At 48.8% G+C, this 26,910-nt stretch overlaps 2 protein-coding genes and 1 pseudogene across 7 annotated transcripts in view; 1 reads left to right on the forward strand and 2 right to left on the reverse strand.

The window, feature by feature from the left end:
- The window catches only part of LOC121166424 (protein chibby homolog 3-like), a 46,702-nt gene extending 45,111 nt beyond the window's left edge, over positions 1-1,591 (reverse strand). The window contains exons 1-2 of the mRNA XM_040995519.1: positions 1,541-1,591; positions 24-635 (exon numbers count right to left, since the gene is read on the reverse strand). Coding sequence (XP_040851453.1) covers positions 24-635; positions 1,541-1,591 — 663 coding nt within the window. The remainder of the gene's footprint in view (positions 1-23; positions 636-1,540) is intronic.
- Positions 1-26,910, reverse strand: part of LOC121166446 — a 1,182,205-nt pseudogene that overhangs the window by 650,868 nt on the left and 504,427 nt on the right.
- Positions 21,474-26,910, forward strand: part of LOC121166435 (calnexin) — a 31,011-nt gene continuing 25,574 nt past the window's right edge. The window contains exons 1-2 of one of the 6 annotated variants that reach the window (XM_040995541.1): positions 21,651-21,751; positions 22,602-22,606. The gene's annotated coding sequence lies outside the window, so the exon portion shown is untranslated. Of the gene's footprint in view, positions 21,512-21,615; positions 21,772-22,601; positions 22,607-23,012; positions 23,034-26,910 lie in introns of those variants that run through there. The other 5 variants (XM_040995542.1, XM_040995543.1, XM_040995540.1 and 2 more) reach the window with 5 other exon arrangements.

The raw sequence follows: 26,910 nt of genomic DNA on the forward strand, positions 1-26,910 counted from the left end.
GGCACGGGGCTTTATTGCCTCACCGCGGCTGCAGCGCGCGGCTCGCCCCGGAGCGCCGCGCCGGCAGCAGGTTGGCGTTTACGCGTCCCTTGGCAGATGGGCGCTGCGGCCGCCGGGCTGCCCATGGGCTCGAGCTGCTGCTCCAACACGTGCAGGCGCAGCGTAGTCTCCGTCAGCATGTCCAGGAGCACTTCCTGCTGCAGTTTCAAGTAGTTGTTCTCCTCCTCCAGTGCCTGGCTCCGGACCCGCTGCACCTGCGCCTTCCAGCCCGCCAGAGCTGACGAGGGCAGCGGTGCCCGCGGTCCCCGCAGCGAGCCCTCGGCTGTCCAGCGGCCGCCGCGGAACACATAGGCCTCGCCACTGAGGCACATGCGTGGTGCTCCGTAGCTGAGGCCTAGCTCGGCCTGGCGTGTGCGGTGGTCCAGCAGGTAGAAAGTGGACATGGAGGAGATGCGGCGCAGTGGGGGGCGCCGAGGCGAGAATCTCCGGGAGAAGTTGTCGGCCCAGAACTGCCGCAGTTGCTCCCACAGGCGGCTGGCGTGGCTCGTGGCCAGGCACTGGAAGGCCGCCAGGGCGAGGGCCTGATGGACCACTAGTGTCTGGCTTACAAGTACCCACAAGGGAGCCGCAGGATCCTAAATAGTGAAGGCGGGCCAGGGCCACTGTCAGAGGAGCAGTGATCAAGATGAGCATCCTGCTCCGGGCTGGCCACCCCAGCATACAGCTGCCCTTGACTCTTCCCCAAAGATGACCCCACAAGGAATCTCTGGGCATGGACCTGCCTAGCAGGGCCCTGTCTCTCTGAGCTGGCCTGGGGTGGAAGAAAAGGGACTGGCAGCTTGGGTTTCAAAAAGGAGCCACTTTGCTAGGTCGATGGGAGCCAGCTGATGGGACACTTCCTGAGGTTCTTGTTGCCGGGAACAACAGAAAGGGAGCCTTGGAGCTGGGCCAGGACTCAGAGGGAGATGCTGTGTAGGTTGGGGTATTCTAATTAGACTTGGTTGGGGGGGGGCGGGGATGAGGCCGGGGGTCAGAGTTAGAGCTAGGCTCTGTACCTAAGCGTGCCTGCTCATAAGATCCAGTTGTAGAGCTAGAGCCGGCACTGTAAACATGTCCTGAACCAGGAGTGCCCTGTGCCTCCCACCACCACTCTGCCAGCCGGGAAGACAGAAATGAGCCCAGGGCACAGTACTGGGTGCCAGGCCTAGACTGGCACTCAGGGCTGCAGGTAAAAGGGTCTGTGCACAGGAAACAAGAGTTTGTCTGTTCTAAGCAGACTGTACCCTGGAGAAATCTGCAGCCCAGATAACAGGCAGGTCCTGTTTAGCTTTGCTTTTTCCATAGCATGTTGTCACCTTTTCCTCCCTCCTCCTTCGGCCCCATGGAGTGGGAAAGGAGAGCCAGGGCCCCCTCTGTTGTGCTCTCAGTTAACTCAGCACCTGCTTCTGTCCTCTTCCACCTCTCTGGCTCAGGGAGGTACTCCTTCAAGCCCCACATCCAGACCCACCCTTCAGGTTGCCCCTTCCCAAGAACCTCTCACCTGGAAGACGTGGTGGAGGTGCCAAGCTGCCGTCCCAGACCAGGACCCCATCTCTGAGCTGCTCAATCCCTTGTGTATCTGCTATGACTCATAATGCCTGCTGGCCAGGCCAGCTCAAGACAGGCAAGAGCTGTAAAACAGGCCCTGGGTTGGCCCCTGCCCCCACTCTGCATTCCCTGCATGTGTGCCGGTTGTAAGTCCTCTTGGGGGAGAGTGACGGACATGCTTCCCTGCTGAGCTGTCAGGCTTTTTTTTTTAAGACTTATTTTTTTTTTTTAATTGGAAAGTCAGATATACAGAGAGGGGGAAAAACAGAGAGGAAAATCTTCTGTTCCATGATTCACTCCCCAAGTGACCGCAATGGCTGGCACTGTGCTGATCTGAAGCCAGGAGCCAGGAACCTCCTCCAGGTCTCCCACGTGGGTGCAGGGTCTCAAGGCTTTGGGCTGTCCTCAACTGCTTTCCCAGGCCACAAGCAGGGAGCTGGATGGGAAGTGGAGCTGCCGGGATTAGAACTGGCACCCATATGGGACCCCAGGGCATTCAAGTTGAGGACTTTAGCCACTAGGCCACCACGCTGGGCCCAAGCTCTCAGTCTTGACAAGGAGGGGTGTCCTGAGCTGGCAGGCATGACTCCTCAGGGTTGCACTAGAAGCAGAGCCTGTGCTGGTAGTTCTTGACTGAGTGTACCATGAAGTGGTCTCAGGAAGGCATGAGGGCAGCAGGGCAAGCTAGGAACTCCCAGAGAGGGCCCCTGCAGGGTGGGAAGCCCTCTTTTGTTTTCTCCCTCCCTTCCACACCCCTTCAAGTTCTGTTCCCTCTTGGCAAGAACAGCTGTGAGCTCTCAGCTGCCACTGAACAGCATCCATGGGCTGGGGACCTGCCAGCAGTGGGATTCTGGGATGTAGGGCTCATAGCACAGGCAGGGAAGGAAAGGAATAGAGAGTGAAAAATGACAGGAAATAGCTAAGTGGGTAAGAGCTTCTAGCAGTGATAATGTGCAGTAAGGAAAACACAGGGAGATACAGAAAGTGACTTTTGGACAGGAGGAGGGTTGGGACAGATCCAAGCATGGTACTCAGAAGGCACTTGACATTTACACCAAGACCTGAATCATGAGGAGTCCCGAGCCCCATGATGTTCTGGGGCCTAGAGGCTGGAAGGCGCTGTGAAAGACAAGCACCAAGTTTGAGTCAGTGGTAGGAAACAAAAGCAGCCCCACCTGCCAAGCTCACCTGTTGTCTACCATCTCCTGAACATGACATTCCAGATCACCAGGGCCACTTTCAGGGCATCTATATGGATCCATGAATCCACACTCTGTTCAGGGCACCCACGTGGGTGAAGGGACCCAAGCACTTATGTGATCATCTACAGCTTTTCCAGGGAACTGTATCAGAAGTGGAGCAGCTAAAACCAGAACTGGCATCCATACAGAATGCCTGTGTTGCAAGCAGTAGCTTAACCCCTCTTTTTGTTGAGGTATAGTTGAAAAATCAACCATGTAAGGGCCAGCATCATAACATAATAAGCTAAGCTCTGCCAGTGGCCCTGGCATCATGGCTTCAAATCAACTCAGCTCTGGCTAGCAGGGTCATCTGGAGAATAAACCAGACTATAGAAAATGTCTTTCTGTCCTTCTCTCTGGAACTTTACCTTTCAAATAAAAAGAAGATAATATTTTGAAAAAAATCAAACATATAATTGGGGCTGGCGTGGTGGCCTAGCAGCTAAAGTCCTCAGCTTGAATGCACCAGGATCCCATATGGGTGCCGGTTCTAAGCCCAGTGGCTCTCCTTCCCATCCAGCTCCCTGCTTGTGCTCTGGGAAAGCAGTCAGGGACGGCTCAAAACCTTGGGACCCTTCATCCACATGGGAGACCCAGAAGAGTTCCTGGCTTTGGGTCAGCGCAGCGCCGGCCGTTGTGGTCACTTGGAGAGTGAATCATCGGATGGAAGATCTTCCTCTCTGTCTCTCCTTCTCTCTATATATATCTGACTTTGCAATAAAAATAAATAAATTAAACATATATTTAAAATGTACAATTTTGTATGTTATGATTGTTCAGTGAAATCGTTCTCTAAATCAAGATATGAAAGGATCCAATATCTCCTGTCTTCTCTGGTCTCATCACTGTGTATTAGCTTGCATTTTTAATAAGGATTTATTTTATTTATTTGAAAGACAGAGTGACAGGGGAAAAAGTCAGAGATCTCGCATCTGGTGATTCTTTCCCTAAATGCTGCAATGACTGTAGCTGGCCAGGCCAAGCCAGAGCCAGGAGCTTCTTCTGGGTTTCCCAGGTAGATTCAGGCGCTCAAGCTCTTTGTTTGTTTGTTTGTTTTTATTGGAAAGGCAGATATACAGAGAAGAAGAGAAACAGACAGGAAGATCTTCCGTCTGCCGGTTAACTCCCTAAGTGGCCACAACAGCTGGACCTGAGCCGATCTGAAGCCAGAACCAGGAGCTTCTTCCAGGTCTCCCATGTGGGTACAGGGTCCCAAAGCTTTGGGCCACCATCTTCTGCTTTCCCAGGCCACAAGCAGGGAACTGGGTGGGAACTAGAGAGATGCCTCTTGAATCGGCGTCCATAGGGGATGCCTGCTCTGCAGACAACAGCTTAATTGTAGCATCATGACACAGGCCTCTTAGTTTGTATTTTCTTTTTTTTTTTTTTAAGTTTTATTGTATTTTTATTGCAAAGTCAGATATACAGAGAGGAGGAGAGACGGAGAAGAAGATCCTCAGTCCAATGGTTCACTCCTCAAGTGACTGCAATGCTTGGTGCTGCGTCAAGCTAAAGCCAGAGCCAGGAACTTCCTCCGGGTCTCCCACACAGGTGCAGGGTCCCAAGGTTTTGGGCTGTCCTCGACTGCCCTTTCAGGCCACAAGCAGAGAACTGGATGCGAAGCAGAGCTGCCAGGATCAGAACCAGCATCCATATGGGATCCTGGCATAGTAGTCTTCATGTAGGCTTCATAGTATGGCTGGCAGGTGTGTGTGCCTTTTTCATGGTGGGAGAGTCGTACTACATCCCCATCAACCATGAATTGAAGTTTCTGTTCCTCCATGGCCCAAACAGCATGTGGTATGGTAACATTTTTAATTTTAGTTATTGCAGTCCTGTGGCTTTAATTTGCATTTTTTAACGGCTAGTGATATTGGGCATTCATAGTACACGCTTTGAATGGCTACTTGTTCCAGCCTTGGGCTAATTTGAAAGCTTGAATTATTTGTCTTATTTTAAGAAAATTTATATGGGGCCAGCACAACAGCTCAGTTTGGCTAATCCTCTATCTGCAAGTGCCAGCATTTCTTATGGGCACCAGTTTGTGTTCTGGTTGCTTCACTTCCCATCCAGATCCCTGCTTATGGCCTGGGAGAGCGCTGTAGGATGCCTTAAATCCTTGGGCCTCTGTACCCATGTGGGAGATCAAGATGAAAGTTCTTGGTGCATTGCTTCAGATCAGCTGAGTTCTGGACATTGTGGCCATTTGGCAAGCGAACCACAGGATAGAAGATCTTTCTATCTCTCCTTCTCTATGTAAATCTGCCTTTTTAATAGAAATATATTTTTCTTCTGAAGATTTTTAGAGGCAGAGTAGCAGAGAGAGAAACAGAACTTTCCATTCACTGGTCCACTCTCCGAATGTCTGCAGTGGTAGGGGCTGATCCAGGCCAAAGCTGATGCATGCTGAAGCCCGGCAAGCTCCATCCAGCCTCCCCCGGGAGTGTTAAGGCCCCATCTTCACTGCTTTCCCAGTACCTTAGTAGCTGGATCAGAACAGAACAACGGGGACTTGAACTCACACTGTGATGTGGGATGTAGACATTATAATGAAATGGCAGGTTAAATTGACCCTGAATTATCTGTCTTCAGAAATTTAGCACTTTAATGTTAGATAAAACTCCTTGGCAGGGAGGGAAGATGGGAGCGGAAGGGATAGGAATAGGCTGGTGTTCTCACATATCCTGTATTCATACCAGTTCAAGTTCCAGCTACTCTGTTTATAATCCAATTTCCTGCCAAAGTGCCTAGGAAGGCAATAGGAGTTGATGCAAGTGGAGACCCGGGCTTTGACCCGGCGCACTGGCAGCCATGGCAGCTGTGTGAGCAGTACATCAGTAGTAGACAATGAGACATTTCCCTCTCTCACTTTCATTCTATTTTTCTAATAAACAAAAAAATTTTTTTCAAAGTCCTTTGTCAGATATATTCTAGGGTCATGTTCCCCTAGTCTGTGGCTTGCTTTTTAGGGCACACATTTTTTTTTTTAAGATTTATTTTTATTATTTTTTCATTGGAAAGGCGGATATACAGACAGGAGAGACAGAGAGGAAGATCTTCCGTCCGATGATTCACTCCCCAAGTGAGCGCAAAGGGCCGATACTATGCCGATCCGAAGCCAGGAGCCTCTTCCGGGTCTCCCACGCGGGTGCAGGGTCCCAAAGCTTTGGGCTGTCCTCGACTGCTTTCCTGGGCCACAGGCAGGGAGCTGGATGGGAAGCAGGGCTGCCGAGATTAGAACCGGTGCCCATATGGGATCCCGGGCGTGCAAGGCGAGGACCTTAACCACTGCGCCACCGCGCCGGGCCCTAAGGCACACGTTTTAAATTCAGATTCAGCTCAATGTATTATTTTGTTTTCTTTTATAGGTCAGAACTTTGATGTTGTATTTGAGAACTGTTTACCGCACCCAAGGTAAATAAGATTTTCTCCTCTGTTTTCTTAGGCTCTATGTTGTTTTTTTTTTTTTTTTAACTTTACATTTAAGTTTATCTCCATTTTGAATTAATTTTTGTTTAATTATTTTCATACAGATGTCAGATTACTCAAAAGGCTAGCATCTTCCTGTCTGCTGGATACCGTTATATGATTGGTGTGTGAATCTGGAATTTCTGTTCTTTTTAAAAACTTTTTTAATGGTTTGTTTTATTTTTAATTGGAAAAGCAGATACACAGAGAGAAGGAGATACAGAAAGAAAGATCTTCTGTTCTTTGATTCACTCCCCAAGTGACTGCAATGGCCGGAGCTGAGCCAATCCAAAGCCAAGAGCCCAGAGCTTCTTCCGGGTCTCCCATGTGGGTGCAGGGTCCCAAGGCTTTAGGCCATCCTCGACTGCTTTTCCAGGCTACAAGCAGGAAGCTGGATGGGAATTGGAGCAGCCAAGACACAAACAGTGCCCATTTGGGGAACCAGCAGATGCAACGCAAGGATTTAGTTGTTAGGCTAGTGTGCTGGACCTTCTCTGTCTCTCTCTTTTTAAGATTTATTCATTTTTGATTTTTTAAAAAATTGTAAAGCCAGTCATAAAGAGAGGAGAGAGAGGAGAGAGAAAGATCTTCTGTCTGATGATTCACTCCCCAAGCAGCCTCATCGTCTGGAACTGTGCTGATCCAAAGCAAGGAGCTTCTTCCAGCTGTCCTGCATGAGTGCAGGAGCCCAAGGCTTTGAGCTGTCCTTGACTGCTTTCCCAGGCCACACACAGGGAGTTGGATGGGAAGTGGAGCTGCCGGGATTAGAACCAGCGTCCATATGGGATCCCGGTGCATGCAAGGCGAGGACTTCGGCCACCAGGTCACCGCACGGGTCCTCTTATTAAAAACGTTTTAAAAGAAACTTGTGGGGCCTGGCACAGTGGCCTAGCAGCTCCTTGAGCGCGCCAGAATCCCATATGGGCACCGGTTCTAACCCAGGCAGCTCCACTTTCCATCCAGCTCCATGCTTGTGGCCTGGGAATGCAGTCAAGGACGGCCCAAAGCTTTGGGATTCTGCACCAATGTGGGAGACCTGGAAGAAGTTCCTGGATCCTGGCTTTGGATCTGCATAGCTTCGGCGTTGTGCTCACTTGGGGAGTGACTCATCGGATGGGAGATCTTTATCTCTCCTCCTCTCTGTATATCTGACTTTGTAATAAAAATGAATAAATCTTTTAAAAATGGAAAAAAAAAAAAAGAAAGAAACTTGTGGCCAGTACTGTGACGTGCATTAAGCTTCCTGCTGTGACAGCAGCATCCCACATGAGAGCACGTTCAAGTCCTGGATGCTCTGTTTCAAATCTAGGTGCCTGCTAATGTGCCTGGAAAAGCCTCCGTCCCCTACTCCTGGCTTAGGACTGTCCCAGGCCTAGCTGTTGCAGCTATGTGGGCAGTGAACCAGCAGATGGACGATTCTTTCTCTGTAACTCTCCTTTCAAATTAATGAAGGAAATACTTTTTAAAAAGAGACTTTCATTTATTTGAAAGGCAGAGGTGGGCAGGTAAGGAGATTTTCCACCTACTAGTTCACTCCCCATGTGGCTGGGCCACAGGCTGAAGCTGGGAGCTGGGGGGCCAAAATGTCTGAGCTGTCATCGCTGCCATCCAGGGAGCACATCAACAGGAAGCTGGGATCAGAAATACAGCTAGGACTTGAACTGTGGCACTCTGATGTGAGAGGGCTACATCCCCCTAAGCAGCACTTTTTAAAAAATTGTAGACATTTTATTTTTGATAATTTTTACATATTTAATTAGGATGTGAAGGATCAAGGGCTAGAGGAATGGATGAGACCATTGTTTTGACACTCTCTTTTTTCCTTCTTATATCTGGGGGAACAGAGAGATGGGGAGAAGCCACACCCAGTCTCCCAACCATCCCAGGGTCCCCAGTGTGGGGCATGCTCCGAGGGTCTTGCTCAAGTATTTTTCAATAGTTCACTCCAATCACGATGAAATCTCTCCACTATCCACTGGCTGACATAATCCACCTTAAGAGTTTCCATTTGCCCAGATATTCACTGCCAAATCTTAGCTGGAGTAATGGATTGATTTGTTCTGTCCTCTGCCATGGTACCAGGCATTCTCTGCAGGATCCAATGTACTGCCATATCCTCTGTGTGCATCTAGATATGCTGTCCACTGCTCTGTCTAAGCCACCGAGGAGGCCCAGCTCTGACACGCATTCCACGGTTAGACATGGAACCTACAATTTTCTCCATGGTTGGAGTTCTGAGTCTGGCAGTTCATTTGGGAGGATTCGCAATGAAACTTCATCTGAGGTGATATCAGACCTGATTCTTGTGTGTGCATGCCAATACTGGATCCGGCACAGTCCATCACCCAATCGGCCTATGCTCACATTGTTAGTTGGCAATTGCTGGATCAGTTGTCTCCAGTCCTGTCTTCTACACAAACTAATGGGTGTTGCAGCCCAGCCTGATCCTGCCCACTACACACTCAGCCCCCACTCAAACCAGTGGGAGCTGAAGCCTAGTTGGAGTGACCCACAGTAATCCTCACCAGGCCCACCTCCTGCCCTGGTTCCCATGCTTGCCAGTATGTACAACAGACTGGTTCTGTCTATCCCACATCCCATTCTTCTCTAATACATGTCAGTTGGCATTGAAGCCTGCTTCAATCTATCAAGTACCACTATGCAGCCCACATATGTGCCTGAGCTGCCACTCTATATCTAGCCTGGCCTGCCCTAGTCCTGGTTCTCATTCTCATTAGTCAGAGCGGCAACCCAAGAGGGAGATGCTCACTGCTTTCCTCCTGGGCCCATTCCCATTCCTGGATCTTGCACTCTGCAGTTTAACTTAATAGAGTTTTTCCCCTGTGCCAGCATCTGTCAGCTGATGCTGTGGCAAAGCCCAACCAACCCTCACTCCCTCTGGCTTATGCATGTACCAGTAGGTACAGTCTGCCTAACCTGGCTTGTCCCTGATCCAGCTTACATGCAGGCCAACAGGTGTTGTAGCCCTGCCCGGCCTGGTCTGGTCTGCCCGCAATCCCAGCTCTCACGCTCACCAATGGGAACAGTGGCCCAGCAGGGGAGACCCCCATAGGTCCCCTACTGGGTTTGCCCACTCTCCCCCGGTTCTCATGTGTGCTGGTTAGGTGCTTCAGCCCAGTTTGACATGGCCTGTGTCATCCTGGCATTTGTCAGTGGGTACAGTAGCCTGCTCAGGCCTGGCCAGCCCCTGATTCCAGCTCACGCTGGTGGGAACTATAGCCTAGCCAGTTCATCCATCCCCCAGTCCTGTCCCTGATTTGAACTGACTGGTATTGTGGCCCGACCCAGCATGATTCACGCACCATCCTGGCTCAGTTTCCAGAAACAAACCTACCTGCTTACTGTTCAGAACTCTCTTCTCTTGTCCCTGGGACACTTGGGACTTCCTCCAGCCCTCTGAAGGTCATCCGATGGACCCTTACTCCGAGGCCAGGATTATGTTAAACCAGAACCCATTCTCTCTCTGTCCAAACTATGTGATATATGAATGTATATAATTGGAAATGTTTTCCAACTAACAGCTCTGTTGATGGTGTGATTTATTAAAAAAAAAAAAAGAAAAAAATATATATATGCCCAGCACAAGAGTCTACTGGCTGTGTCCTTGCTTTGTATCCGCGAGATCCCATATGGGTGTTAGTTCATGTCCTGGCTGCTCCACTTCCCATCCAGCTCCCTGCTTTTGGCCTAGGAAAGCAGTCGAGGACGGCCCAAAGCCTTGGGACCCTGCACTTGCATGAGAGACCTGGAAGAAGCTTTGGATCAGCACAGCTCCAGCTATTGCAACCCTTTGGGGAATGAACCAACAGATGGAAGATCTTTCTGTCTCTTCTTTTCTCCACAAATCTGATCTGCCTTTCCAATAAAAATAAATGAATCTTAAAGAGAGAGAGGACTCATCCATTAGTTCACTCTCGGGTTAGCTGCAGTATACAGGGCTGGGTCAGGCTGAAGCCAGGATCTTCATCAGGACTCGCGAGTGTGTGCAGGGGCGTGAGGATTCAGGCCAACCACTGCTGCTGTGCCACACCACTAACAGGAATCTGTATCAGAAGCAGAGCAACCAGAACTCAGATCAGTACCCATGTAAGATGCCAGCAGGGTAGTTGCTAGCTTTGCTGGCCACACCATGATGCCAGCCCCACATTCTGCTTGTGATCCTGGCTACTGATTTTGGCTTTGCCCAACCTCGGCTGTAGAACAATCCTCTGCTGCTTTCCTCGGTCATAAACGGGGAGCTGAATTAAAAGATCAGCTGGGACACAAACCGGTGCCCAAATTGGATGCTGACACCACAGAGAGAGGCTTAATATGGTATACCACTATACCAGTCCCACAATGGATATATTTTATAGCAAGCAAATTGTGTCTCAATAAATTCTTAAAAAATAATATGCGAGGTAAACAGAAATTTCTACATGTGTAAAATTTCAAAAACGGTTATGGGAGTAGGTGTTAGGGCAATAGTTGCAACTCTACTTGTGATGTCTGTTTCCTTTATTGGAGGGGCTGGCTTCAAGTCCTAGCTCTGCTGCTAATTCCAGCATGCTCGTGCACGCCCCGGGAGACAGCAGGTTGATGGCTCCCCGCCATCCCCACAAAAGCTCCAAGTTGAATTCTTCTGGGCTCCTGACTTCAGCCTGGGCCATTGCCGGTATGTGGGGGAGTTAATCAGTGGTTGGAAGATCTCTATTTGTCTCTGTTCTTTAAAATAAATAAAGGTGATTTAAAAACTTAAAATTTATGATGCAGGTTCCCCCAGGGAGCAATAGAAGTATATACTCATATCTGTCAATTTATATGTTGTAAATTGAGAAAAAAAAAAAAAAAGAAGGTGTCAGGCTCTGAAGAGAATCAATAAATACAAATCTTAATAGCCAAAATTTGGACCTAGCTCCTGTGTCCCCAGGTCAGGACCTGGGTTAGAATGATGTGATTGAATTGCTATTGTACCCGGATACATGAAGGAAACAATGTAGAACAATATTCTTATCCACTTTCCTGTAGCCCTTGAATCTTGTTAACTATGTAACGATTATCAAAACTAGAATAAAAAAAGGGGGGGGGGAGGGAAAGAATTGCCTTTGTACTCAGCAATGAGAAGAGACAGATCCCTGCTGCTCGCTGCCACATGGTTGAAGCTCTCCAAACAGGCTTATTGGAGCCAGACACAGGATGCTAGGCAGCAGTCCACCCCTTAGCCAAAGCACAGGGGAGAGGTTCCAAGATGCTCCTTCGGTGCCTGAAACCCCAGATAGTCCAAATCCTGTACACTGTTGCCATACATATGGTATACCTAGAAAAAAAGCTCAACTGTAATATCAGACCCAGTACGAGATTAATCAATAATAAAACAATAAAAAATAAAAACAGATTTAAAAATTACATTCCCATATTGTAATAAAAGTGGTTTAAAACATCATTTCTGGAATTTTCTGAGTTATACTTGTGGGCTCCAGTTGACTGAAAGAAGTTAACTGTGGGTGGGGTGGGGAGAGCTACTGAGTGCTGCAGAATTCCTTTCATATGAAGCTCCAGAAAAGACACATCTTGTCTAGGGACAGAAAGCAGAGATGGATGCTTGGGAATGGGTGTAAATGTTGTACAATGCTAACACTGAGCTTGGTTCTGGGTTTCCGGGGTAGGAACCCTTGCAATTTCCTCCTGAGTGGCAAGTCTGTCTTGTAACAGAATAAGCTGCTCTCCACCACACCTGGTCTTAAGCCAGTGCGATGATTATTGGTGGCCCCCAAATGGTTCCAGAACAGGGAACCATAGCAAGGGAGCCACCCCTGTGATCAGAGGTTTGGAACCTTCAAGGCCCCCTATTCCTGCCTCGTGGAGGAGTGATGACCTGGAGACAGTTAATCATCTTATAGTCCACAGTTCATAAATTGTGTCTAAATGGTTGAACCTTCATAGAGACATAAGGTCGGAATTTGGAGAGCTCCTACACCAAGTAAGAATTGTGGTACCAAGAGGGAGGCATACCCAGAAATTGCGAGGAAACCCCACTCACCCCACCACCACACCTACCCTGTAGCCGTGCCTCAGTTGTGTTGTCCTCATAAACTAGCAAGGATAAGGAAGGCATCTTTTTGAACCTAGTGAGTCTGTCTTGCAGATTACAGCATTGGAGGGGGAGCTAGCCATCTGCCTGACAGAAGTGTGGGAAGACTGGGCACCCTTTTGTAGCTGACTTCTGATATGAAACCAGGCTTGTGGGACCAAACCCTGGGTCACTGGAGTTGAGTGTCAAAATTGAATTCAGTGGATGGAAGTGGTATTAGAAAAATGGCCACCACAGTACACATATGGAGCTGAGGAGAGAGAACCTCAAAGAAACAATCTGGGGAATGGAGGTGTTCCGTATTTTTGCCATGAGAGTAATGAGCGCTATGGTTTGGATGCCACATGTCCTACAAAGGTGCCTGTGCTGCTAGAATCTTGATCCCCAGTGTGGTGTTGCTGGGAGGTGGCAGGACCTGATGGGAAGTCCTCAGATCTTTAGGCTCCCGGCCTCTGAAGGGATCAAAGTAGTTCTCAGGAGTCCTGAGTTGGTTCTCCCCGACAGCAAGCCCAGCTGTGAGGCTCTCTGGCTCCCATCTGCTGATGGAACCCACACAAGCTTCCCACCATGGTGCCCTGTGTTGTTGGGCCTTTACCTGATGGTCACTGATGGGACTACCCAACTGTGATCTTTCCATCTCCAAAACTGTGAGAAAAATATATTTTTTATTCTTCTTATTCTTCTTCTTATTATTATAAAAGTATATAGCCCAAGGTATTTAATTATCCTACACATGATATATGCATATAGTTTTAAACGATGGAACTGAACTTTTAAAAAATTTTATTTTTGATGTTGTTTATATAATTAACAAGGATACATACCCATGAGAACCACTGATTAGGATGGGGAGGGTCAAGGGATGGGGGAAGGTGGGTGGAACAATTACTTCCAATTTTTCTTTTCTTCCCTTTTCTCCTATATCTGGGTGGTAAACGTGGAGGGGAGGGAGTGTGAGGGGGCCACCCCTAGCTGCCAGAGGACATCAATACTCAGGTAAGGGGGTTGTCCACTTGATGTCATCTTGGAAACCCCGATGTGGAGAAGAACGTTCTGAAGTCATTCCTTGAGTAGTTTTAATACTTCTGAGGTGCTGTAGGTCTTGTTGCTCCAAGATTGAGAAAATCCTTTCAAGGTCATTGGTTGACAATCTACCCCAATGCATGCACTCACAGACACTTACTGCCAAAGCTCAGCCAGCAGAGTTGTCCAACCTGTTCTGTTTTCTGTCTTCTACTGTGGCACTCAATGTCCTCTGCAAGCTCAAATGAGCTGGCCATTACTTCCCACTTACGCACCTGAGCATGCTGTCCACTGCACAGGCATCAGCAATTAAGGAAGCCCAGTCCTGACACATGCATTCCAAGGTCAGACCACAAATCTTATGATCCTCCCTGTGGCCAAAGTTGAGTCCAATGGTCTAGCTTGGGAGTCCCCAAGAAACTTCACCTGGGATGACCCCAGATCTGACTCTTGTATGTGCCAGCCAGTACAGGGTCCAGTTCAGTCTGTCACCCACATCAGACTCTGCATATACCAGTGATTATAGTTGCCTGCTCAGTTCCATCTCCAGCCTCATTTTCTATGCAATCTGATAGGTGTTAGGAGCCCAATTTAACCCAGCCTGCCACAGCTCTGGCCTTTAAGCACACCAGCTGGAACTTCAGCCTAGTTGAGGCTACCCACTATGAGCCCCTCCAGCCCCAATTCCTGCATGTACCAATCCATGCCTCAGCCCAGTCTGCCCCCATTCCCAGCTCTTGTGCTCCTCAGTGATAACCACAGCCCAGTAGTTTAGCACCCTTAACTTTCCAGTCAGGCCCACTCCCAGCCTCAGATCTTGAGTGTGCCAGTGATTTCTCTGACCTAGGCAGGCATGGCCTACCCTGCTTCTTGGCCCTTGCCCTCAATACTGCAATCTAGCCCTGCCCTGGCTGTCATGCAAACTGGTGGTATGATAGCCTAGCCTGGCATGGCCCACATTCCCTCCTGGTTTCTGAGCATGTTAGTGTACTACAGTTTGGCCCTGCCTAGTCCTGCCTGGTCCATCCCAAGAGCCAGCCCATATACCTGCAGAGAAGCGGAAAAACCTTGTCCACCCTGGCCTATACTCAGCTCTGACTCACTTGCCTGCCAGCAGAAACTACAGCCCACTGGGTGAGTTCCCCAAGTTCCCCACCAAGCTTATCCTCACGTCCAGTCTCACACATATCAGCAGGTGCTAGGCCCATACCGGGTATAACCTGCCCTCTCAATCTCAGCCTTTGTGTGTGTTAGTGGATGTTGTGGCCTGACCTGCCCCACACCCAATTCTTGTGTATTCCTGTGGGTGCTATAGCCTGGACCAGCCTGGCTGCTCCCAAACCCAGTACACATTAGTTTTGTTGTTTTCTATGGTCACGGCTAGCTTAGCCTGTCACCATCCCAGCTCTCAAGCAAACCGGCAGGTATTGCAATTCTATAGAAGTGAGCTCACAAATTCCCCACAGAATCTGCCCCCAGACCCAGTTCTCCCAGTTAGTGTCTTAGCCCATCCTAACATGGTCCATCCCTGCCCTGACACTCATTGGCAGTTCTGTGGTCTAACCTTGCCAGGCAGGTTTCCCAGCCCTAGCTTTTGTGTGCATCAGTGGGTGGTGGTCAGTGCCAACCAGTCCAGCTTGGTTCTCCCATGCAGGTGGATGAACTGATCTGATCCAGAAAGTTCCTCCAATTTCCCTCCTCCAAACTACTTGGTTTAAGCCCCTCATTTCCCTGCAAGTGCAATGGTCTGGTTGGTGGAAGGCCCCCAGAAATCACTCCTCACCTGTAACAACCTCCCTCAGGGGTTCCCTCTCTTACTTCCCTGAGCAATCTGCAGGCCTGGTGCACTAGCATGCTGGCCTAAAGTTGACATTTTCAAATGTGGCGTTGGAGTGGGCTTATGGCTCAGTGGTTGGGACATAGCTTGGATGCCTGCAATCAGAGTTGGGTTTGAGGCCATACTCTTCCTCTTCTGAGCCACCTTCCTGCTAATGTTTCCTCTGGGAGCCAGCAGATGATGGCTGAAGTATTCAGGTCCCTGGTGCACACAAACGAGACCTGGCTCCTGGCTTCAGCCTGGTCCAGCTCTAGCTATTATGGGCATTTGGGGGAGCAAAGCAACAAATGAAAGCAGCAAATGAAAGATCTCTTTATTTCAAAGTCAGAACCAGAGAAAGAGTATCCATCTGCTTATGTACCCTCCACAGGACCCCACAATGGCTTTGGCTGGGCCATTCCAAAGCCAGGACTCAGGAGTTTCTTTCAGGTTTCCCTCATGGGTGCAGGAGCCCAAATATTGGGCCAGCTTCCACTGCTTTTTCTAGGCCATCAGCAGGGACTTGGATACAAAGTGGAGCATTCTGGACATCAAGTGGTACCCATATGGGATGCTATGTTATAGGCATAACTTTACCTGCTATACTATAATTCCATCCCCCCCAATTTTTTTTTTAATTTGAAATGTGGCATTGAGGGTTTGAGCAAATAGTCAATTCAAGTCCAGAATAAGAGACTGAAGAGCAGTACAAGGGAAGAAGCCATCCAAAGGAGTAGGAGGACAGGGCTGTTAGGAGACCTTGGCTGAGAACTACTGCATTTGAATGTAGACTCCACAGATGGAGAGTTCTAGGGTACATGAATCCTATAGAAAATTCCAGTCAGTCCTGGACTTGACAGAGCGGTCAGCATGCAAAGGACAGTGGGCAAGCATATTAATCCATATAAACTAGTGAGTGGAAGTGGAAGGAGGGAGGGTGGAGCAGGTGGCAGGTGGCTGTGAGAGTCAGGAAGAGCAGCAGTCCCCCATTCCCTACAGCTTAAGGGGAGACAGATTCCTGCTGCCCTTCTGGGATTCTCAGACACCTCAGGGCATTTTCCCGGAGTTGATTTCAGCCCATTTCTGTTTCTTATCAAGGACAGCGCCCTAGGGTAAAAGTTCTGAAACTTTTAGGTAAGAGCATATCCTAATGCACAAGGATTTCTTACAAACCAAAATGAAAAAGACAAATTTCTGTAATGGAAAAATGGACAGGAACACAGACGATTCACAAAGGAGGAAACGTGGGTAATAAACCTGAAAAAATGTTTGACTTCACAGTAATGAGATTTCATTGGATGTAATCATATACTCTCTCATCACCATCAATCTGACCAGGCCAGGTTAGTGGGAGTGTAGAGAAGTGACCGTTGTTGGCTGTGGGGTCTCCCCACAGATTCCTCTAGTACCCCATTGCCGGAGGGGGTGAGCCTGCTGCCCGCCACCCAGCCTCCCTGAACACGAGAGACAAAGAGAGGGACAGGGGTTCTGTCCAGCAGTTCCGGTTTATTTGGGAAGTACAGATCCTTTTATTTTATTTATTTTTTTAAAGATTGTTTTATTTTTATTGGAAAGGCAGATGTATAGAGAGGAGGAGAGACAGAGGGGAAAATCTTCTGTCCGATTGTTCATTCCCCGAACAGCCACAATGGCAGGTGCTGTGCCGATTCAAAACCAGGAACCAGGAACTTATTTCTGGGTCTCCCACATGGGTACAGGGTTCCAATGCTCTGGGCCGTCCTCCACTGCTTTCCCAGGCCACAAGCAGGGAGCTGGAAGGGAAGTGGGGCTGCCAGGACTAGAGCCGGTGCCCATATGGTGTTCCGGTGCGTTCAAGGTAAGGACCTTAACAGCTACACTGGCCTGGGGGAGGTGGCTGGGAGACCTAGGTTAACCTGAATAAACCACCTTTATGCCTTAGCACCGACTTCAGACTCGATGATTTTCTGGGGATATCAAAATCTGGCACAACAATGAGTGTTTAGCCTAGTGGTTAAGATGGCCATAGCTCACACGGGCGTGCTTCAACTCAGCTCCTGACTCCAGCTTCCAGCCCGGGTGGCAATGGTGTAAGTATTTGAGTTCCTAACATTCAGGTGGCAGGCCTAGGTTACTGAGATCCTGGCTTCTGCCCTGGGCCCAACCCCAGCTATTGTTTGTAAGAGTTCTCTCTGTGTGTCTCGAGAGAAAAAAAAAAAAAAAAAAAAAAGAGAAGCCTAAGCACAAATGTTGGATTTATTGATTTCTTTAAAGTCATACATGTAGGTTACAAATGTCCCCCCATGCTCCCAGTCTTAGGCCCCTCACCCCAGGCTTCAGCTGCCTTTAGCAGTTTGTGCATCTTTCCAGTAAGCTTGCTTGTCTGAGCTCCTATTTATGGGAAACATGTCTGTCTTTAGTGTGAAAGGAAGCCTGCTTTATTCAGCACTTTTGCGCGTATTACCTGTTTGCCAGTCTGTGTTCAGCTCATGCTGCTCATTTGATCCTAGTCAAAAGGCTGAGACACGATCACCTCATGCACAACGCAGAACCACGTTATGGAAGCCTGAATTTCATTTTGTGTGTGTGTGTGTGTGTGTGTGTGTGTGTGTGTGTGTGTGTGTGTGTTTTAAGATTTATTTTTATTGGAAAGGCGGATATACAGAGAGAAGGAGACACAGAGAGACAAAAAGATCTTCCGTCCAGTCCCTAAGTGGCCACAATGGCCGGAGCTGAGCCAATCTGAAGCCAGGAGCCAAGAGTTTCCTCAGGGTCTGCCACCCTCCGGGTACCAAGCCCCAAGGCTTTGGATGGGAATTAGAGCATCCAGGACACAAATTGGCACCCATATGGGATCCCAGAGCGTGCTAGGCAAGAGCTTTAGCCACTAGGCTACCACACCAGGCCTGGAAGACTTGTTTTTATTTCAGCAGTTTTCTATGATGGAAGATAAACTTGTAGCTGGCACTGTGATATTGCTATAAACAGTAGCTGCAATGCACATCACTGTATATTGTACACATAAGCATAGTGTATATAGTGGATGTATTCTAATGACCTGTTGATTATCAGTAGGGAAGAAAGACAGAGAGGGATCAGTGCTGTGGTGTAAGTGGGTAAAACTTCCATCTATGACTGCAGCATCCTATTTATGTCCTGGTCGTTCCACTTCTGACCCAGCAAAGGCCTGGGAAAGAACAGCAGAAGATGCCCCGAGGGCTTGGCCCCTCCTGGTCAAGGGGGAGATCCAGCAGAAGCTGCTGGCTCCTGGCTCTAGCCTGGCCTAGTGCTGGCTCTCGTAGGCATCTGGACAGTGAACCAGTGGGTGGATGGTCTCTCTCTCCCTCTGTAAAAATGATTTTCAAACAAATAAAAAAAAATACATGTGAATTATACACAGAACTTTTGTATTATAGAGATAGTATTCATTCCCGGGGTGGAAATTGCTGCATTAAAGAATATGCACATGAATATAAATCATGTATTTGGAAAACCATCTTGCAGATTATATCATAAATCAAAATATATTTAACTGCATCTCCTACTTCTACATCTAAATCTAGAAAATGACAATTTCTGTCAATAAAACAACTGAATACCTCAAATTACCTTTTAGGTAGCTCAGGAAAAACCTTACTCCTCAAGGCTCTGTTCTGTTTTCTCCTCTGAGGAACATTATATACTTAAGCCCCCAAATTCCTGTCACACCCCTGTTCCAGCTTGGGCCCAGGCCCAGAACTCCTTGCCTGGGGGCTTCTGGCTTCACCTCCAGCCTCCCAGCCTCAGCTCAGTGCTGGTTTGGAATTTTCTTTGCCTAGCTGCCTCACTCTAATGGGCTATTCTTTGTAACATCAATACTTTCTGGATTTATTTCTATATAATCTGGCCTTCCTTAAACCTGTTCTTTTTATCAGCCTCAAGAGATGGCTTTCCAGCTGGCCTCAAAATCTGACAGTCTTCCTTTCAGAGTTCCCTGGAATCATATTTTCTTAAACATCTAAATCAAGATGCAGATCTAAAATCTCTCTGGCTAGGGTCTCCAGAGCTGTTCTGAACTCAACTCTGAACTGCCCTCCCGCCATTCACGCCACCCACATCCTGAGACACAGTCCCCAAGCATGCAATACCCATTTTCTTGCCTGTGTGTGCCTCTTCCTCCCCTCCCATCTAAAGAGGCTGTCCTCCATTAGGCATGGCAGCGTGGCCTAGCAGCTAAAGTCTTTGCCTTGCATGCACCAGGATCCCATATGGGCACCAGTTCTAATCCCGGCAGCTCCACTTCCCATCCAGCTCCCTGCTTGTGGCCCGAGAAAGCAGTGGAAGATGGCCCAAAGCCTTGGGACCTTGCACCCATGTGGGAGACCCAGAAGTTTCTGGATCCTGGCTTTGGATCGGCATAGCATCGGCTGTTGCGCTCACTTGGGGAGTGAATCACCGGACGGATGATCTTCCTCTCTGTCTCTCCTCCTCCCCATATATCTGACTTTCCAATAAATAAATAAATTTTAAAGAAAAAAAAGAGGCTGTCCTCCAGCTGTCCATCTATACAAAACTAGCATACCAGGCTGGTCCAGCCCAAATCTAGCTCCTTTCCTTGACCAACCTAGAGGAGAGCAATTTTTCCCTTCAGGACCCCATCAGTTCTCTCCTGTACCTTCCTCCTTTGCTGGAATGTGTCCTGCTCACAAACAAAAAGTACTTCAAAGGGTTCACTGAGACATGGAATTAGAAGATCAATTTAGGGGACAGGTGTTGGACTTATCTGTGAGTTGTCTGCCTCTCACAGGGAGTGCTTGAGTTTTGAGTCCTGGCTCTGCTCCGGATTCCAGCTTCCTGCTAATGTACACCTGTAAACAGCTCATGGGTGGGGCCCTGCAACCCACAGAGAAGACAACCAGGCTGGATTGGCCATAGTGAGCATCTGGGACGTGAACATGTGCCTTCTGTTGCTAACAGGTGGAAAAAAAGAGTATTTACCATTCTCTGGTGCACTCGCCCAATGGCCAACTGGCTGGGACAGGCAGAAGCCAGGTGCTTCTTCTCAGTCTCCCAGGCAGGTGCAGGAGCCCAAGCAGTTGCACCAACCTCTGCTGCTTTCCTAGGCCCATTAGCAGGGAGCTGGATGGGAAATGGAATAGCTGGGACTGAAACCAGGCCTCCATACGCGGTGGCGGTGGCGTTGCTTTGCAGGTGGGGGTTGGGAAAGGGGGGGCTTACCCCACTGAGGCCAACAGTACTGATCCCCCTCAATTACATTTGTTTTTTAAACTTTATTTCTATTGGAACATTTTTCTGAACTCACACATGGTTTTTTCCTAAGCACGTCCGTGAAATTTCTCAGGATCCCTCATAGTTAGCCATAACTACATTTTAAGCACCTTGCTTGGAACATGTGGCATTCAGAATGTTAATCTGCTTTGATTACATCCACTTCCCCAGGTAATCAGGCAAGCAGAATTTTTACACAAATGTGGGTGCTGGGATTTGCAAGAGACTAAGCTCACACAACCAAACCCAGATCACAACCTGTGTCTTCCCCTTCCAGGGAATAAAGCCATTATTTATAGGCGACACGCCTGCTGGTTGTAGTTTCTTAATACTCTAGGATCCAGAGTACTGCAGGCCTTGCAAAGGTCGAGGAAAAATCCAGGGCCACTTCCATTTCCTGAGCGGGTTACAAAAGATGGTGGCGTCTTTCACAACCTTTGCCTGGGCGCCATCCTTTTCTCTCAACCCTCTTCCTCTGCGTCTTCAACCTCGCCTTTGAAAACAACACGCAAGGCAAGGCCAGATAAACCTCGTGCCGCGCTACTCGGGCTGTGTATCGCGGTGAGGCGCCTGGGCGCACAGCGATGACTGTGCAGGAACCGAGGGGCCAGCTCGCACCGCGCAATGCGGACCACTCCGGGACGGGCGAGGAGGGCGCACCGGGGCCCGTCAGGGTCCGTTCGCGCTGCAGCGGCACTGGCCCTTCCGGATGACCCACCCGGCCTCCTGCCCCTTTCTGGCCCCGTCACAGAAGGGCACGAGAAGCCCGTGCCGCCTCCCAGCTCCGAAGACCGCACACACTCGCACAGCAGCCTCAGGCCGGACAGACCAGGCGGCCAGCCCGCCCACTGAGCCACCACGGCAACGCGACGCGGGAAGGCCGGGCCTGACCATCCCGCCCACGACGCGCGCGCGCGCCTGGGGCTTCCAGGCGCAGCCCGCCCTCACGTCCTGTGGCCAACCAACGGCCACTTCCTGCCTCCTTCTAGACCAATCCCCGCAGTCCACGAAGAATAGCCCTAGGGGGCGTATGGGAAGGTGCCTGAAGTGACGGCCACATCGACCAACCGGATCTCGGAGCCTGTGCGGTGGGGCGGGGCTTGGCGCTCGTCGCAGCTATTCAACAGCGAGGGGCGGGCGCTGGGCCGGGCTTCGCGCGGTGGGGTCGCTCGCGCGGCCGCGGTGGCCGAGGCCTCTGGGTTCTGCGGCACGTGACGGTCGGCTCTCCTCTGCCGCCGTCTCTCCTGCAGCGCGGGGCCGGGCGTGTGGGTGGAAGGCGTCGGCATCACTGGCCGGAGGTGAGAGGGAAGGCCTGTCTCCGGTCCTCGCGGCCTGTGAAGATCTTGGGGGCTTGAGGAAGGGACCGCCGCGGCCGAAGGGTCGGGTGTGGCAGGGGGCCCAGGGGTCGGGCTGGCTCTGCAGGGCCCAGGCCCTGGGCGGCCGCGAGGGGCGAGGCCCTGCTGGAGTTGGCGGAGCCTGGCCGAAAGCCTCGCCGCCGGGGGTCGGGAGGCGTGGCAGGTGCCCTGGGGGGCCTTGGTTGACCTCCGGGGAAGCGAGCTCAGTCCTGCGGCTTTGCTTCTAGGGCTTTCTGTCTGGGCGGTCTCTAGGTGGGCTTGAGTCGTGGGTCGAGGTCTGGAGTGAGGTTGGGCCTAGTAGTCGTGCGGGAACGGGGAACTAGTGGACCGAAGAGTGAATAAATGGGAACTATCGGCACAGGTTCAGTGTTTGAAAAATGAGAGCCGAGAGGCAACCCTGGACTAGGAGCACCCTGCAGAGTGCGGAGAATGTACCAGAACAAGCAGTGGTGATGGGGGAAAAAAAGTTGCAGCCGTGTGCACTGGAGCCACCTTACTGTGGTGTGGGGAGTAAACCAGGGCTGTGCAGGACGTCGCAAAGTTGGAGAACCATAGGAGGAAGCTCTTTTTTTTTTTTTTCTTTTTTTTTTTTCTTCTTTCAATATGAGCTAGAGGCCTAGAGAGGTTTGAAATGACTGGCCCAAGGTCATGCCTTCGTGTTAATCACCGCGTTGGGATTATGATTGAGGGCTAGGCACCTTTGGTGTTAGTGGTTCAGACCAAGGCCTGTGAACTTCGAGTGCTATTTCTTATCCTTTGTGCCCGGTCCCTAGGATAGGTGTAAATGAGACAGGAAATGCATGGTAATTGCCCCATAAAATAGGGTGAATGCCTCGGCCCACCACCCTGGCATTGTGGTCTTTGGAGGTGACTTAAGGCTTTTTTTCCCGAGGACATGCTGTGTGCATTTTGTGGTGATGAAATTGAAGTCGGTGGATTTGCTATTTGGTATGAGACAGTAATGGTTGAGGGAAGTTAAGCAGAGTGAATATTGAAGGCCTGGGGGCAAAGGTGAATCCTGGTTAAGTTTCTTTTTCAAATTTAGGATATTTGGAAAGCTTTGCTTAATAAAATTTTGCTTTAGGGTTAAGAATTGTCTGTCTCTCCAGCAGAGTGGAAGGGCCGCAGGAGTGTGCCTTCAGTGTAGTGAAGGCTCCAGAAGCAAGAGCCCTACCTGTGCGGGAGTTTTCCCTTGCAACAACCAGGTAACTGGATCGTGACAAGGCCTTGGGAACTGCACTGGAGTGAATGTCCCCAACTAAAATTTTCCATCCTATCTGGAAGTGGGTGTCAGCATCCACCCACCTTACTATCTTAACTGGGCAGTTCCATGATTGCATTATCTTCCAGGGGCCCCAGGAGCAAACAGTTGTTACAGTTTGGGCCGTCGTTATTGCATCCTTTTAGTTAGCAGAGTTCCTTTTGCCTTGGTGAGATAGCTGGAAGCGGCAGTTGGTGAGCATACATATAGGCTCATAAACCGGAGTTCTTGGCCTAGTGTGGTAACCAACTTCTGAACCTCTGTGGTTTTCACATCTTGAAAATGGGTCTAAGAGTCTCCTTCATGCCTCATCTTTAGCAGACAATCGGGAAGTGCAAATGATTTGCCGGGATGTGAAGGTAGCTTTGAAGTATAATGAACTAGTTCACGTTAGCTCCTAAGAAACAATAAAAAGGCCCATAATTGTAATCTACATAGCTTACTGTAAAACTAAGCCAACAAATGGATTTTTAAAGCTTAACTGTGAACTGTAAAAATTAAGGATTTTGTTTCCCAACAAATTCTGAGAATCCCCAGCGTGTTTTGAGTACTCATATCTTCAGCCTCCTTGGTTTACAGAAAAAATAAAATGCAGTGGGGAAATCAATTATAATGTTCCTGCGGTGGAAATTGAAATGATAAGTGTAAATAAAGCAGTATAGATCCAGATGTAATTTTAAATGGGTGATCGTTTATAGTATAGGTCCCTGGAATTCTGTGTCTCCTTCATCCCCTTTAAGTGCTTGTCTTTTGGTAAGATGGACAAACATGCTAATGAAGTGAAAAGGTACAAAAAGTAGTGGTAAAATGATTTACCTATGGCTAGAATCAGCCTCCTTCCTTTCCAGTATAAGGCTTAAATTATGTGAAAATTCAGTTTTGGAACAATTATAATTTAACAAAAGTTATTTTAATATCTAGTAACAGCAGAAATCACTGCTGATATTGCATGTGTGTCATAAAATAGACCCTATCAATCTGTTCATGTGCATTCTGTTTGTTCAGCAATCCAAAGAGGATGTTGTTATCGCTGAAGAAATGCAGCAGAAATTGGGCATTTGCCCTGGATGGCAGGTCATTAACTTGTGCCTGCACTCCTGTCTGACTGTGACCTTGTGAAATGGGGAAGGTAGGACCCCCTGAGGTCCTTACCAGTGAGGGTCTCAGGGTTGTGAGATATCGCTAACTCTTTAATGTTAACATGAAACTTAACTCCTATTTTCTTTAAGGATTTTTTTTTTTTTGAGAAGGGGGGGCAGGGAGCTTAAAATAGCTTAAAATTTTAGCTTACATGAAAAGACTGCCTTTTGAAATGCTTTGCCTTTTTTTCTCTTTTTCTTTTTTTTTTAAAGATTTATTTTTATTATTTTTGTATTGGAAAGGCGGATATACAGAGAGGAGAGACAGAGAGGAAGATCTTCCGGCCCATGATTCACTCCCCAAGTGAGCGCAACAGCTGATCTGAAGCCAGGAGCCTCTTCCGGGTCTCCCACGCAGGTGCAGGGTCCCAAAGCTTTGGGCTGTCCTCGACTGCTCTCCCGGGCCACAGGCAGGGAGCTGGAAGGGAAGCGGGGCTGCCGGGATAGAACCGGTGCCCATATGGGATCCCGGGCGTGCAAGGCGAGGACCTTTAACCACTTGCGCCACCGCACCGGGCCTTCTCTTTTTCTTTTTTAAAAGATTTATTTGAAAGGCAGAGAGAGAAGATGACACACACACACCCTCTGTCTGCTGGTTCAAGACTGGGCTAGGTGGCAGTTGGAGTGTCACTCAGGTCTCCCACGTGGATAAAAGGGTTCTGCTGCTTCCCTGGGCACAGTAGCCAGCAGCTGGGTTGGAAGTGAAGCAGCTAAAACTCCCAACTGGCCCCTGTGTGGGGTACTGGTGTCGCAGGTGGTAGCTTGGCAGGCTGTGCCACTGTGCTAACCTTGTTTGTTTGCATTTTAAAAAAGATATTTATTTAAAAGGCAAAGTGATAGGTCTGTCTGCTGGTTCACTTTTCAGATGGCTGTAGCAGGCAGGACAGGGCTGGACTGGAGCCAGGAACTCCTTTCAGGTGTCTTGTTGGGTGACCTGCCTGCCTTCCCAACACTTAAGAGGCTAGATGGGAAGCAGAAGAGCGGGAAGTAGAGTTGGCACTCCATGCTGTGGAGGTTTAATCTATTGTAATACAATACCAACTACATTGCCTATTTTTAAAACCCAAGCAAGAACATTATTTAATGTTCCTCTGTGTATCTTCTTGTAGGTTAGAGGAATTTTAAGAGTTGGATCTCTTTTTAAGAGAATCTCATAAGGAAATGTGTAGAACTGGGCCTGGCATGGTAGCCTAGTGGCTAAATGCTTGCCTTGCATGTGCCAGGATCCCATATTGGTGCCAGTTCGTGCCCAGCTGCTCCACTTCCCATCCAGCTCCTTGCCTGTGGCTTGGAAAAGCAATCGAGGACAGCCTACATGGGAGACCCAAAAGAAGCTACTGGCTCCTGGCTTTGGATCAGCTCAGGTGTGGTCATTGCAGTGACTTGGGGAGTGAACCAGCTGTCTTTCCTTCTGTGTAAAATCTACCTTTCCAGTAACAATAAATCTTTAAAAGCATAGAACCAGGTGACATTATTGGTGAATTCTACTAAGTAGCATCCCCAGAAATTTTTTTAAAAGACTTACTTATTTTTATTGGAAAGGCAGAGAGGAAGATATCCTTCTGCCGAGCCAGTGCTGAGCTGATGTGAAGCCCAGGACTTCTTCTGGGTCTCCCATACGGTTGCAGCGTCCCAAGACTTTGGGTTGTCCTTGACTGCTTTCCCAGCTCACAAGCTGGATGGTAGTGGGGCTGCCGGAACACGAACCAGCACCCATATGGGATCCTAGCATGTGCCAAGGTGAGGATTTTAATCAGTAGCCTACCACACCAGGCCCCCCTAGTCTTTTTTAAGGAGCTTCTTGTGAATCTGAAGGGCAGGAATCAGTCTTCCATCCACTGCTTCACTCCCCAAGTGGCAGCAACTGCCAAGCAAAGGCCAGGAGTGGTCTTCCCTGCTTGCCCAAGTGTATTACCAGGGGACTGTCAAACCAGACCTAGCATGGCTAGTTGATAACTTGATCCACTGTACCATGTTAGAGCTCCTTAAGTTCTTGAAAAACTGTGGGCTGGGGGCACTTAACTCATTCTATGAGACCAATACTATGTAGTGTTGCTCTGATACCATAACACAATTTCATAAGGAAACTGTAGGCAGAAATCTTCAATAAAATCCTAGCAAACTGAATTCAGCAACATATTTCATGGTTCCTTTTTTTCTGAAGATTTATTTGTTTGAAAGGCAGAGTAACAAGCAGAGATAGAGAGACCCATTTGTTGGTTTATTCCCCAAGTGGCTACAAGGGTAGGTCTGGCCCAGGTTGAAACTGGGAGCCAAGAGCTTCATCTTTGGTCTCCAACCTCTGTGACAAGGGCCTAAGCACTTTGGCTATTTTCAGCTGCTTTTCCAATCACATTAGTAGGGAGCTGATCCAGCAGAGTTATACAACGTGACCAACTGGGATTTATTCCAGGAATGCAAGGTTGGTTCAGCTATGTAACAATGGATGTAATACACTGTGTTAATAAAGGACAGTCACCACATGATCAGAGCCAGAGAAAAGATCCTTTCATGAAGAACACTCCACATACCAGCATGACTCAAGCAAGTTGTCTCTTGGAAAAATAAAATACACTAACATAGACAAACTTGAAAATAGTTTCAACTTCTTAGAGACTTTTTTTTTTTTCTGAGTAGACCCATGTGGGATAAAGTTTCCTGAAGTTACAGGGTTGTCCATTC

This window comes from Ochotona curzoniae, unplaced genomic scaffold, assembly GCF_017591425.1.
Source record: "Ochotona curzoniae isolate NIBS_2020 unplaced genomic scaffold, NIBS_Ocur_1.0 patch14, whole genome shotgun sequence".
NCBI classification, from domain to species: Eukaryota; Metazoa; Chordata; class Mammalia; order Lagomorpha; family Ochotonidae; genus Ochotona; species Ochotona curzoniae.